The sequence below is a fragment of the Fragaria vesca genome, linkage group LG6 (genome assembly GCF_000184155.1).
Source record: "Fragaria vesca subsp. vesca linkage group LG6, FraVesHawaii_1.0, whole genome shotgun sequence".
Lineage (NCBI taxonomy): Eukaryota > Viridiplantae > Streptophyta > Magnoliopsida > Rosales > Rosaceae > Fragaria > Fragaria vesca.
In genome coordinates this window covers 25,542,376-25,555,769 of record NC_020496.1, presented here as the reverse complement: position 1 = coordinate 25,555,769, position 13,394 = coordinate 25,542,376, and the positions used below count along the sequence as shown (strand labels likewise).

At 37.8% G+C, this 13,394-nt stretch overlaps 2 protein-coding genes across 2 annotated transcripts in view; both read right to left on the bottom strand.

The window, feature by feature from the left end:
• Nucleotides 1-870: 870 nt before the first annotated feature.
• Nucleotides 871-5,543, bottom strand: LOC101302378 (enhancer of polycomb homolog 2-like). The gene is made up of 11 exons (XM_004303732.1): nt 5,134-5,543; nt 4,936-5,038; nt 4,608-4,731; nt 4,142-4,204; nt 3,918-3,956; nt 3,325-3,405; nt 3,175-3,222; nt 2,125-2,175; nt 1,971-2,039; nt 1,581-1,826; nt 871-1,305 (listed from the first exon to the last, which is right to left on the bottom strand). Exons 1-11 carry the CDS (start codon nt 5,426-5,428, stop codon nt 1,054-1,056), a joined length of 1,371 nt encoding a protein of 456 aa, XP_004303780.1. The 5' UTR covers nt 5,429-5,543; the 3' UTR covers nt 871-1,053.
• An 887-nt stretch (nt 5,544-6,430) lies between these two features.
• LOC101298156 overlaps nt 6,431-13,394 on the bottom strand; it is a 28,203-nt gene continuing 21,239 nt past the window's right edge. The window contains exons 35-48 of the mRNA XM_004305737.1: nt 12,848-13,121; nt 12,291-12,404; nt 12,132-12,215; nt 11,149-11,199; nt 10,894-11,067; nt 10,502-10,818; nt 10,086-10,424; nt 9,931-9,994; nt 9,412-9,558; nt 8,654-8,758; nt 8,269-8,379; nt 8,079-8,183; nt 7,926-7,995; nt 6,431-7,762 (exon numbers count right to left, since the gene is read on the bottom strand). Coding sequence (XP_004305785.1) covers nt 7,077-7,762; nt 7,926-7,995; nt 8,079-8,183; nt 8,269-8,379; nt 8,654-8,758; nt 9,412-9,558; nt 9,931-9,994; nt 10,086-10,424; nt 10,502-10,818; nt 10,894-11,067; nt 11,149-11,199; nt 12,132-12,215; nt 12,291-12,404; nt 12,848-13,121 — 2,641 coding nt within the window. The 3' untranslated portion in view covers nt 6,431-7,076. The remainder of the gene's footprint in view (nt 7,763-7,925; nt 7,996-8,078; nt 8,184-8,268; nt 8,380-8,653; nt 8,759-9,411; nt 9,559-9,930; nt 9,995-10,085; nt 10,425-10,501; nt 10,819-10,893; nt 11,068-11,148; nt 11,200-12,131; nt 12,216-12,290; nt 12,405-12,847; nt 13,122-13,394) is intronic.

Here is a 13,394-nt window from a genome sequence, read left to right as displayed (position 1 = left end):
CCCTTCTCCTGATGATGATGATAGTATCAGTCCCCACGCGTCCTAAATTCTTACGAATGGCTACCCAATATAATTGGAATTACCACTGTGTAATTATATGAAGCTTGTGGGATTTGTACTAAGCAAATTGTTAGATTGTTTGTCCATATATAATATCTGATATACGTTCATGAATAGATTAATAACCAGATATGAAGAAGCCATCTCCAATTGGACTGGGAACAAACCTCTAGTTAAATCATTTAACAATTAGAGTTACTCTCACCATGAAATCTTTCTTCAATGAGGGAGCATAATTGTTATAATTCTTTCACACATAAACTTGGCAGAGTGTTGAGTATAGCACTCACGAATTAGCTGAAAAAAATTGGAAACAAGGTCGAAAAGATGATCTTTAACTTGCGGCCAATAGGCTTGGTAGAACTTTGCATGAATACCATTAGGTCCAGGAGATTTAAGAGGGTTAATCTCATGGACAGCTTTATAAACTTCCATCATCGACACAGGTGCAAGTAATGCTTGATTGTCATCATCATTGATACAATTAGGAAGATGATGGTTCATGATGAAGAAGAAGAAGAACGTTTAGCAAAAGATTGGACCAAAATGTGGCCAATTTGGTGTTTGTCGGAAGTCCAAAGACCAGTATCATCTTTTAGCCGAAGAATTTGATTACGTTTATGACGAATAGTAGCATGCATTTGATAGAATTTGGTATTTTTGTCTCCTAACTGCAGCCATTTAGCTTTAGATCTTTGAGCCCAGTATTGCTCCTCTTGTTTGTGCAATTGTTCTAATTTAAGAGTTTGTTGCGGTTGTTGTTGTCTTATGTTGACAACACCATTATACTAGTATACCCAATTAAGCTGCTTCAATTTAAATATAAAAATCATGTTGAAGACGATGACCGTAACATCTGAACATATACAAATTTCATTTAGAGATTTTTAAATTGTGCCCACTAAGCTTGTAATTCTGGCTCCGCCACTCTGCCTAGACCCTCTTTCCAATTGTCTGTCACAACTGGAGTTCATACCAGCAGGGGCAAGAAGTTCAATTATATGTTGTTGGTCGAGGTTTAGGAGGAATATAATATGAACTCCCCAAGTCGATTGGAGTGTGCATCAATGGGTTCCATCTATCAAATATTAATCGCCCCCCTCGGCCAATTCTTCCACGGAATTTAAGAGGTGGTGTGGATCCTCCATTTTTGGTTGAAGAATCTGATGGTGGTACAATGCCTGCAGCTGCCAACTTCTCTGGAACTAGAGGTTTTGTAAATAACAGAACTGGCTCAAGGGGATCCTACATGAACCATAGAACAGATTATTCACTGGTGATACTGACATTCTAATGGAAAAAAAAAAGAAGCAAACTTGAATAACAATGCAACTGCCTGATATATCTATAATAACTAGCCTACTGGTCATGACTACAACAACTACATGGTATCCTACTAGATATTGCAGTCATGACTGGGGGAACTCTCAGCTATCACTTGGAGATATCTTTACTGCATAGTTAGGAAATAAGAAAGGAACGGGAATAAGGAAAGAGCAGTCTGAAGATTATCGAAATACCATTTTATGAAGCCACCCTTGTGGTGCAAGCCGACGCCTAAAATCCTGCTTCATGGTTCCCGTAGGAACCATGATCAAGTTGGGGTCTGGTAAAGGCGGATTAGGCATTGCAGAAGGTCGTGTACGGGGCCGACTGTTTTCGAAGTCATCTGAATCAATAAGTTCATCCTCACTTGAAACAAACTTGGAAGACATAGGAGGAAAGCCAGGAAGGATTAAACTATCTTCCAGGAGCAAAGTCTCATGCTGAAAACACAATAAAAAAAATCATCAACAGATGTTAAGCTAAACATTTTTAGTTTTACTATAATATTTTCTATCTTTTGGGTGGGCTAGGGGGTTCCACTGTGAAGGAAGAACATAAATTAATAGAGGAACCAAAAAGAATACCTTGTACTTCATTTGATTTACTTGAAGCTCAACTTCAGCTTCCATGACTGACCTCTTTTTTTCTTCTCTCTGTATTATACATAAGCAGTCAGCAGCAAAGAAGACAAAGTTCACCACTTATAACACCACTCAGTTCACATTTCAATAAAAGCACCTTGATTAAAGCCTCCACAATGGTCTTGGCTTGCTCCAGGTTGCGCCTAACCTGAGAATGGTCAATATAAAAAAAGATATAGCAGTTAATATCAATAAAAAAATATTGTCCAGGAACTATTTTCTTCTAAGGAAACTTACAGAAATTTCACTTACTAAAACCAAACCCATTTTGGCTATTATATTATATGTGTGTGTGTGTGTGTGTGTATGTGTGTATACTATCACTATAAATACAATTCCCATCACTGATTTCTACAAATATTAGCAAGTCATAACCATCAGTTGAAGACAACAGTTAACTGAAACATATATGTCAAGAATCTTGTGGTGTAACTGACAATATGAAATATTCACAAATCAAGGTCCACAGGACACACCCCAAAACATCCGATCAAACAAATGTTTGATGCCATCATGAGGCGCCAAATTCAGATGGAAGTACTCGACAACAGACTCACATATAATTGGCACATTAAATTTCAACATAATGACAAACACTGCTCTCAACCAAATAGATTCATTTAAGACATTGGCAAAAAATGGAAGTTGCAATGAAATGCTAGCCCATATTGTCAGTTTGTTAGTTTCCATCATCCTAGCCTACATCATCTACATGTTATCTAGCTCCTTCTTGTTCCTTTCTACTGCATGAATATAATTGTAACTTTCTATGCCTTGGGATAATGGCAACGCTTCTTGTATATATAAGAATTGCCTTATTCGGAAAAAGCCTTGTGCTTTGAAAATTCTATCTTGTGGGATCGTGAGGTTGGCTTTTTAGGTTAGTGTCCTTGCTTCTATAGAGCCACATCCAGAACCTTTATAAGGAATATAGGAAGAATCACCTCAAAATCTAACTTTACTTCAAGACAGAGGAGAAGAAAATGGATAACCAACAATTTGAGCATGCCCATACTTATACTTCAAGACCATGCCCTCATGCCCAAGATCTAAGAACTAATCCATTTGAGCACCCAAACACTCATACATGCCCATCCTTAAAAAGCATAAGAATCAAGAAAAAAAAAAATTTAAAAAGCAGTCTAACCTGGCGAAGCTTTTCAAATGATTGCACATTGTTTTCCCTTCTCTGCATCTGAAAACAGGACCAATGTTAAGCAAAACAAATCTGTTTTCAGAATAACTAAAAGATTCTTCACCCAAGGAATAGGTAACAGAAAACATGTTTGCTACTTACCCTTCTTGTGTGCAGTCTGTGGGTTTTCTCCCTCGGCCTAAAGACATTGTATGGGTTGGTATCATTAACCGGTGGAGGAGGCTGTACAGAAAAATGTAGATGAGAATCAAGATGCTACTAGCTGATTTATACAATCCAGTGGTAAATTATGTCATGCAATTCTAACAAGGAGATAATCTGTAAAAAAATGGTTTTCATTAATCTGCAAACACATACAGCCATGTAGGTATCAACTATTTGTAACATGAGTTAAACTTGAACAAAAATATTCAATTTTCCTCCCCATATAGTTGTATAGACTACTAGAAACATTAACAACTAGCAATTAGTCACTGCATAGATTAACCATCTAGCTCCCTAGTCCATTACATTGTTTAGTTAGATGGCCAGGTGGCCAGCACAACATATATATAAATTACTAGATAATTGAAGGCAGCAGTAATAAAGATCTAAACTGTGGCTGATCAAATAAGGCTCTTGACAACTAGATGATCCAGGTCAATTATTTAATCATTTTTATGGTGCAGTATTGATCCAACCAGTGCGCCTTAAAAGCAGACAATATAAGCACACAATTAAGGGAGTAAACTAACCTGCAAACGTCGCAAGATAGGCTTCTGCCATCTTTCACGCTGCCACAATAAATGAAAAGAATCAAGTCATAGCACCATTAGTTACAAATTAGTAGTGAAACTCATTCCAGGAAATATTATAAAAGTAAAAAAAAAAAAAAAAAGTAACTGCCAGAAAAAGAAAGGTAACATGCACCAATTGGTCAGTTCCGTAAAAAGTATCACAGATTCCGTTATTCATGTACCTTATCTTTCCAATACTCGTAAACAGACCGGATAACAGCATATCTGAGGGGGCCTTGTAGAGCCTATAACCAAGGAAGACAAAACTCCATCAAAAACAAAAACCATTACAGGTGATTCAATGGGACTGCGAATTGAAGGATAAGTATCAACACACAGATGGATAGATCTCTGAATACCAAAAAGAAAACAAGTACAACTGCCATGTTTAATGAAAGACGATCAGAAGCTATTTTTTGTCTTTAAGAAAGGAAAAAAAAAAAAAAGAAGCTTTAGTAAACAGGGCACAGCAACTTCTCAGGAACATGAAGCTAGCTAGGTACCTCATGTCTCATTTTAAGACCTAACTAGAAAACCAATCTGACAAACAATTAAAATGCAACCACTGAAAGCAAAAGAACTACTACCCAGCATTGACAACACTGGTCAAAGTTGTCAATGAAAGAAAGAATTTAAAACGCACAGCACCTCAGTAGCGACATCAAGTTGTAGAAGTACAGGGATTGGTGAAGCAAGAGTAGGAGTTATAACTCCTGCTCTCTCCCGCGCTTTGTGATCCAAAACCTCCAGCTTGAAAATAAGAGTTTCCAGCCTGTGCACGCATTGACCATCAAGAAAACACTTCACACTCCAAGTTCGAAAAGCAGGACACCAATAAATCAACTTGATCCACTACTAAAATCCATCCAATGCTAAAACGAGTCAACTAATTTACTTACTCCTACTGCTACACTGGTCTTACAAACGCGTAAACATGCAAAGTAACAAGCATTACAGTAGGTTTCGTGTCGCTTACTTCTCTGGAGCAAGAATCTCCTCGTCACCGTTGAACTCCTCAAGCCAGTCCTCATCCTCATTGTCCAAATCATACTCCACAAACTCTCCGAGCTCCGCCCGGGCTGCGAAACAAACACAAACACACACATAACCAGTCAGCTAAATAACCGAAACTCAACTCGACACGGCATTGGCGCCGGAGAAGCTAGAGGTGCACCTCCTCTGGCGCGGAGGTAGGAATTAGGCTGTGCAAAAGTGCGAGAGTAGTCACGCTCATAAGTATCAACAACGACGAACTGAGGAGTGGGGATTTCTGGAGCTAGCTTCTTGGCGGGGGGAGGGAGGACCTCGATTTCGGTGGCGGAGGCGGAGTCGACGGCGGCGAGACGGAGGAGCTGAGAGTTGCGAGTGGAGGAGGGGGCTTCATCGTCTTCGAAGTCCTTGAAGGACTTGACCAAGGGGAGCCTCTTGAGGATGTCGAGCGGGCGAGGCCTGAAGGATAGCCTACTCATCTCTACTCATGCTCATGCCTCTGGTTAGGGCTTAGTTAGGGTTTGGGGATTTGGAATTGGGAATTAGGGTTTGTGAATTTGGAATTGGGAATTAGGGTTTGGGTTGGATTGCGGTGTGTGAGGAATTAGAATCAGCTCACTAGGTGAAGCCCTAATGTGGGGATTCTGGGAGAGACAGTGAGAGAGAGAGAGATCGAGGTTGTGTTGGAGACGAAGAAGAGAGAAGTGAGGATTGGATTAAATGGCCCAACCAACTACTTTCAGTTTTCAAGTCACCAATGGGCTTTCGCGCCAAACATTAAATGTCCTTTTACTTATTTATCTTTTTTTTTGGTTACATAAAAATGGTGGGCCGGAAGCAATTCTGAAAAGATGTTTTTCACAACCTAAAGTTCAAACCAATGACCTCTTATTACCAGAAGAATCATTATAGCGTCTGTCACACTTGTTGCCTAACATGCTTCTACTAGACCAATCCCATTGAGTATTTATCTTCTTTTTTTTGTACAAATCATTTTTGGGTCTTGTTCAGTTGTTCTTGAAGGAGACCTAGTCAGTTCACTTGTTCTTGAACCGAAATGGTCAAAATTGGGGCTGGGGGTGTGTTTAGAGATCAGAATGAAACATGGATAAAAGGTTTTTCTTCAAACATGAATTACGGCAAAGTCGTTGAGGCCGAGACTTGCGGTATCTCATTGGGTTTTCTTCTTCTATCAGTTGAGTACTTGTAAAATTATAGTGGAATGCGACTCCGAATCACTTGTTCAGGTGTTGAACAAAGGCATAGACAATTTTCTTCCTGTGATGAGTATTATCAATAGCTGCATTCAAATGAAAGATGGGTCTGAAGAAATGTCTTGTAGCTCATGTGTTTCAGCGTACACACATGATTTAGGCTGCGTTTTGGGGGTGTGGGGGGGGGGGGCCTGGGGGGCTCATGAGTGCTTATCGGAGGGAGAAGGAGAAGCTGCTCGTACCCTCCTTTTTTTATAAGTCAGCGTGTTTTTTTCACGCAAGTTTAATAAAACTTTTTAAATGACCTTAGGTGCTCTTCTCAATATCAACAAATTACACGTTGAACCTTGATACCGCGCTTAAGCCACTATAATGAACAGTAAATACTACTTTTAACTGGCACACCGTCGGATCATGAACGAAGTTTTGCATTGTATGCAGTACACGCGTGTCCAAGTTAAAGAGTTAAATTCAAGGCATTACAGTAACTCGGCTCTTGACCTGTGCTACAAAATTACACTCTGTGTGTGTTGGTTGCGCATTAAAAAGTTCAGTATTGTAGTTATTTACAAGTTGTATATGAACAACAGAACAAGAAATTCCCAGATCAGGAACTGAAAGCTAACCTACATCTTTTGGGCCAATAACCTACAGCTTAAAACTGTACAGATAGCTTCTGGCTTCAGTAACTAGTTTTCTAGTATTTACGACTATGTGAATCACATCTGTACAAGCAACTCCAAAGGGGATGGGCTTACTGATAGGCTTCTAGGAGCACACGAATGACACAATGCTGTCTAGAAATCCATTCCTTCCAAGACTGTAAAACCATACGTGTTGATATTACCCTACTCCATTGCCTAACATACTAAATCATGAACCGGATATCGACGAAGCTTCAACGATCTCTGAACTATTTGATATTACTTCGGTGCAGAATATTCCTACAACCCCAACCTTGGTCTTTTCCCAGTTCAATTGTAGAAGACAAAACCTGTAACAAGTTTTCCGCATCTTTGTGTTCTAGTTCTAAGTTAGTTTGAATGAGGGGAACAGTAGGATTGTTCCAACGCACCGCCCTTGTTCCACTGCTTCTTTTGGCTAGCTGGTTTTGGCGCAAAGGCGTATTTGAGCTGCTGCCGACTATATGCACTACTCCTTGATCACAGTCAGCATGTATCACACTCTCCAAATGAATTTCTGATTCTATCACCCATTCGAGATCAGAAGGAACACCACGAAATTCAGGCTTACCCAAGTCCACCAAACTTGAGCAGCTTACAATCAAAACCAGTCTCCCTGTGATGATGACAAATTTACCAGCTTCTTTAAGCTTCTTGCATGTCACAAATATTTCATCCTTGAGCCTCAAATTACCATCTGCCTCAACAAGTACTGATGCTCCAACAGCTTCTTCCCAACAGTAAGGTCTTAAGGGATATTCTTGGCTTAGAGGCCTTGGAAGACGGACTCTAAAGCGCTGTTGTCTCGTTTGATAGATCCTACTTCGGTTTCTAATGCTCTGCGCAGTTTTTCCAGTAACTTCAAGAATACTAGCAGCCGGTTTGGCCACAAGTCCTGTAAGGCCTAAAGCTATGCCTGCACGATAGATACTGAAAACATTAAAGCTTTGTCCAACAGCCCGGAAATCAACAACAATCATCAGTGTGTTTTAGTTGATTAAATCAATTAACCGGGGAATACATTTAAATGGAGACAAAGATGATAAGCTTATGATTGCTGCATCTGAGCAATAAGTTACCTGAGAGCACACCAGGAAGACCATGTTTCTCAGCTCCATTGATCGGTGATTGAAGAAGACCTGTGAGTCCCTGGAAATCGATAAAGTGAAAACAATTAAATTAACCTCAGCATCTAACATATTAATCCACAATATAATACACTAATTACGTACCTCAAGTACTTCATTGATGACACCTTTAGAGTGAGATGTTATACCAGTCTGTTGCTGTTGTACTTCTGAAACTGCTTGGTCATCAAACGTAAATGCCACAATTCCCTACAGATAAAAAAAAAAAAACAATTTAAAAAAAAAAAATTAGGGTATGAACTACATAGATTGTATTAATTATACAAGCAGTTACCTTGTGTGCAGCTTTACTGAATTGGGTGGCAGCATCACTTATAGCATAGACAGTATTGCTTAGGAGACTAGTCGTGCCTTGTGCCATGCCAGTAATTAACCCAGTAGGGCTCTATCATAAGTAACAGAAATATTAATATCTCTACTATGGTCATAGGCTACACAAAATTTTAAACTTCCTAGTCTTCCCTTTGCTGCATACCAATAGCTTTGGTAAGTGACATGTTAAAGGGTAAAAAAGTAGGTAATGAACAATTTAACAGTTACTTCTAATATGAACATTGGGCATCTTTTTCTCCAGCTGTTATTTATCCATGTGAAGATAGGGCGTTTAAGGGCTAGTACTGATAAAAAGAGGAAAGGTCAAATATAACAAAAAGACTAACCTGAAAAATGCTTCTGGCAGGCACTGACAAGAAGTCTCTAATGCCAAGCCCTAAACTCCTTGCAAATCCCATGGGATTGCCAATTACACCGGCTGAACCAAACACCTGTAAGTTCAGCAAATTACAGGGTCATAAGCAGATTTTATCAATGCACTTTTTGATGGAGGTAAGACAGACTCGTATAAAATCAAATATTTTCAAGGATTATAAAGTACTAAGCTCCGAATCTAGCAGAAGAAAAACAGGTGTTGAAGTATAATATAATCGCACAGACAAGTCTTTGACTTTATAGTGTCCTTGACACACGGATTGAACAAGAGGCGCAAGTTAGTTAAAAATATCTTAAAAGCCAGCAACAGGTTTTGCGGAAACTCATGCTTAATCTATTTCCCTCCAAAAAGTAGAGCTTAATCAACCCAGGTTACAAAGGTCTTTTAATTTTAATTTAGTATTACAGTATTATATCTTATTTATTTTATAAACTCAGTGAATCTACCATTAACAACCGAACATAATGTAGAAGAAACTTTCAATAACATAACTTGAAATATATTCCAATTTTATTGGAGAATCGACAGGCTATAACCATAGAGGAGTAAGAACATTGACAACATATAATTAGCTGGCTAAAATCCTTGATGAGACAAGTTTATCAGAATCCTTAGGGTTAACTAATCAACTGAGTCAAATGAAGAAGAAAATCACTCACTCTTACAAACTCTCTCAGAAATGCCTAGCAGCTACGTTTTAACATGTACCTTATACATCTCATGAAGAAGTTGCCGAGTATAATGCCTCAAAAGGATCTCCTGTAGAGACTCCAAGCTAGCAATTTGATGTGCAATTGTTAACTGTTTCAGATGAATTCGAGCACCCTCCACATCAGCAAGAGCCATCAGACCTCTCTGCAATAATTACTAGTGTAAGTATGAATTCCAATTCACATTTGACATCCTAATCATAGAATAAAAAACAGAAACAGAAATAGCCACCAATTTACATTAGAGGACAAGAAGTTCTCAATTAACCTAACAAGAAAGAAGAACTAAAAGATGGCAATACTTATATAATCACAGCACCCCAATCTAATTGTGAATAATGTCTAACAAGAAAGAAGAAAAAATTCAACAGCTAATAGTGAATAATTTCTTAACAGTTCATATGTCACATCTTCATATACAATATCTCACGGTATGCCTGTTCCACAGTCTTCATATTTTGAACTCAAAATTTTTACAATTATTGCATTTACATAGGAGAACATTAATAATACTTACATGGATAACAGATTCTCCTGCTGCAAGAATCCCATTTCTAAGCATCCATGGAGTGCTGGAAAAGCTATGCAAACAAAAACCTAACATGTCAAGTGGCAAATTTAAGATAAAACTAAATATCTTAGAAGCATTTCTCCTTACAGCTACTAACTCACCTTAAGGTCAACTTGATGGGGGACAATTCAAACATTTCTACATATATCTTTTTCTGTCTTCTAGCCAAAAGGTAAATTTGCTGCCAAGGAGCTCCAATGGGAACTATTGAAGGCAGTGAGAGTCTCTGCCTATGGATTTCAGTAAACAGAGGAACATTCATTAAGTGTAGTTGGTTATCAGTTGCATATGAATCCATTGAACCAGCATCATTAGGAGGGTGCAGGAACGGATCTGATAATGGCAAGACTCCACTCTGGAACCTTGAAGATACATTTCTAATGAATCCAAATAGGCTTAATATCAATTCTTGTTCAAGCTCAAGACAAACATCTGCAACCCTGAAAGCATAGAATGAAAGAAAGTAAGCACTTTAAGTGTTGATCAATCAGACTATGCTGAACGCAGCAATGTTCACCTTAAGCTTATGTATTCAAATGAAACCAATGAGACATCTTTCTTCCTCCACTTGGATACAGTTAGGCAGAATATAGGTTCAAAATTGTGAGAAGGTCTTTGCAATATCCTTTCACTTGGTTTCATGTCATCCTCCCTAATCACATGGCCAGCTGGATTGCTTTTGTACTCACGATCAAAAGACAACATAACAGGATATGGGGAAGATCGAAGCTGATTATCGATTTGCAATGATTCGATTTGGAATGAAAGTTTTTGTTGATCCAAACTCTGTACCAGATCAGCTGTAATGTTCTTTGCACATATGAAAAGCAACTCCTGCAAAAGAAATATCAGATGAACAATGGTTCACAAAGCTCTATGGACCCGTAGTATAGATAGAATTCCACCTACCTGAGGGTGTATATTGATCAAAGAGATACCAATCTCTTGAATAAAAAATGAAAATCTTTCCATATAACCAAAAAACTTGTCCTGTTTCTGTTCATGTTTCCCTTTGTTTTTTGAGTGAGGTAGACTCTTGTTGTCATTCAAAACATGGTAACTTGAATCTATAACACACAGGACCTACAAGAGAGGAAGCAATCACTTAACTGATAAAGGTAAGTACCAGTTGTTCACTGCATGTCCCAAGTGTAAGAAATGTACCTTTGTTGCTCCCTCAACATGGATAGATATATGCAATGTTCTCTCAGGTTTCTGATAACAAAAATGAGCACAAATCAAAACAATTACTAATCAACATGGAACAACTATAAATAAGAGGTGCCTGGTGATTAGTTATAGAATAATGCAACAAGTTCAAGCAGGTATTCAATAATAACATACTTCTTTTTTGTGCAACCAAGATGTAAACGAACCTTATTGTATGCACATTCTGTTATATGTGTGTGTGTGTGTGTAAATATGTGTGCGTGTGTGTTTGAGATGAACTTTTACATGTTGCAACTGAACCTGAGCTAATGCTTTTTAGGTCATTTCAAAAGAAACCGAAAACCAAAAGCAAATCAAACAAAACGACGAAAAAAGAGCATTACCAATTAAGAGACAATATAAACGCAATCGAAGAGCCTTTAGCCAGAGAGTATGATAAAAAAGTATTTTGAACACTTGAAATAATACCATTTCAAATCCCAGGCCAAAAGGTCTGAAACCAACAGTTGAAAATGAATTCTTTAATTGTGTGATACAGGATTGCTGTAGTTCATCAAACGGTTTGGTTCATTACTACGTATGGAAATTCAATATACCCAATTGATGCTGCATCTAAGCAGTCAAGAAGCAACTTTTGGTATAGATATCTTCAGCTCAACATAAATACATTGGTTTACTATAAACTAAAATATACTATAATATAGAGCAATCTACTCCTGACCAAAACAAAATCATCCATGCATAATTTTAGTTATATATTCATGAAAATTAAAAGATCCAAATTAAAACTTAAAACAAACATCCTAGTCATTCATGAAAATTTACATATGAAAAGCGTGATAAGTTGTACAAATATTGTTTGAAAATTATTTAGGAGAGTTTGAACATGCAGAGGATAAGTGAGAAATATTGAAACCAACAAACTTCCAAACCACATGTATAATTTGTTATGAAAATTATGGATGCAGAAGAAGCACCTCGGGAGATGATGGTAATTGCACCGGACTGTATTGTTTTACATCATCAAGAGCATATGACCCTAAAACACGCTTACCCGGTACCTGACATTAGCATAATTTATTTAGTAAAGATAGTGTCTATATAGTGCTATGTTAACATACAAAGAAAGCATATACCTCCACAGTTAGACGATGCGGATAGCATGGTTCATCCCAGGCATAAGGGCAAGAAGTGTAAGACTGAACAATAGTTTCAAAGGTTTCACACTTTTGTTGGTAGATCCTTAGCCTCTATGATTGCAAGCAAAGAAAAATCAGTATCGTCAATGGTAATGGTAATTTGGTAAGATAAGGTTAAAATGCAAAAGCAAGTTCCTAAGCTTTAGCAGGCATGTTTCACTGAAAATATTACAGTCTATAAAAGGCATTTTCATAGTTGCTTGTGGCTCACAGTAGCAGCAAAATAAAAATAAAAATAAAAATAAATATCCTTTACAAGATAACCAACTTTTGATGTAAAATTAACGGTACACAATACTTTTGAGAAGATTGAGACAGAAAAGGAGAGAGACAGTAAACTATTTCTATAGCTGGACGACAAGCAGAGAAAACTATAGCTACAGGAAAAAGAAAAAAAAGAAATACATAGTGCAATTAAGGATCTAAATGATAGTGAAATAAACAATGTTAGAATACAGAATAGCTTGCCAATATACTTGATTATTATTACCAACCTCATTCGAAAAATTATCAACCCTGTAGGGCATATACCCAGTCTCATCATCTGAAATAAGAATCAAGTTGGTCCCAGAATTTCCATGGAAGTTTCCAACAATCGTTTCATCTCCCAAAGATACATCAGCATTTTGCACTTCAACCCGTATCATATTTAAGGAACCAGAGAGATAATTTCGCATTTTCACTTGAGTGTCACCGAGATGGTCTGGCAAGAAGCCACCTGACCATTGCCATCCAGGCTCATTATAACGAATGGAGACGAGTAACTCCCTGTGAAAAGGATAGAAGATGAAAAAGCAAGAACAAAGAGAACATAAGGGTAACAAAAAGACTGATTAACGAGATCACAAAGAAATGGAAGAAACAAGTGGGGTGGGTAGGATGGGCATGAAAATTCCTCGTTTGGAGTGACGAAATATGAGTAGAGGTAGTGGCACCTTATTAATAAGCAGCTAAGTTACACATCTGTTTCGTTCTACTTTTGTTTCTTTTTCTTTTTTTGTCTTCTTCACCTAATAGGAGCCAAGTTACTTGAGTCTTAAA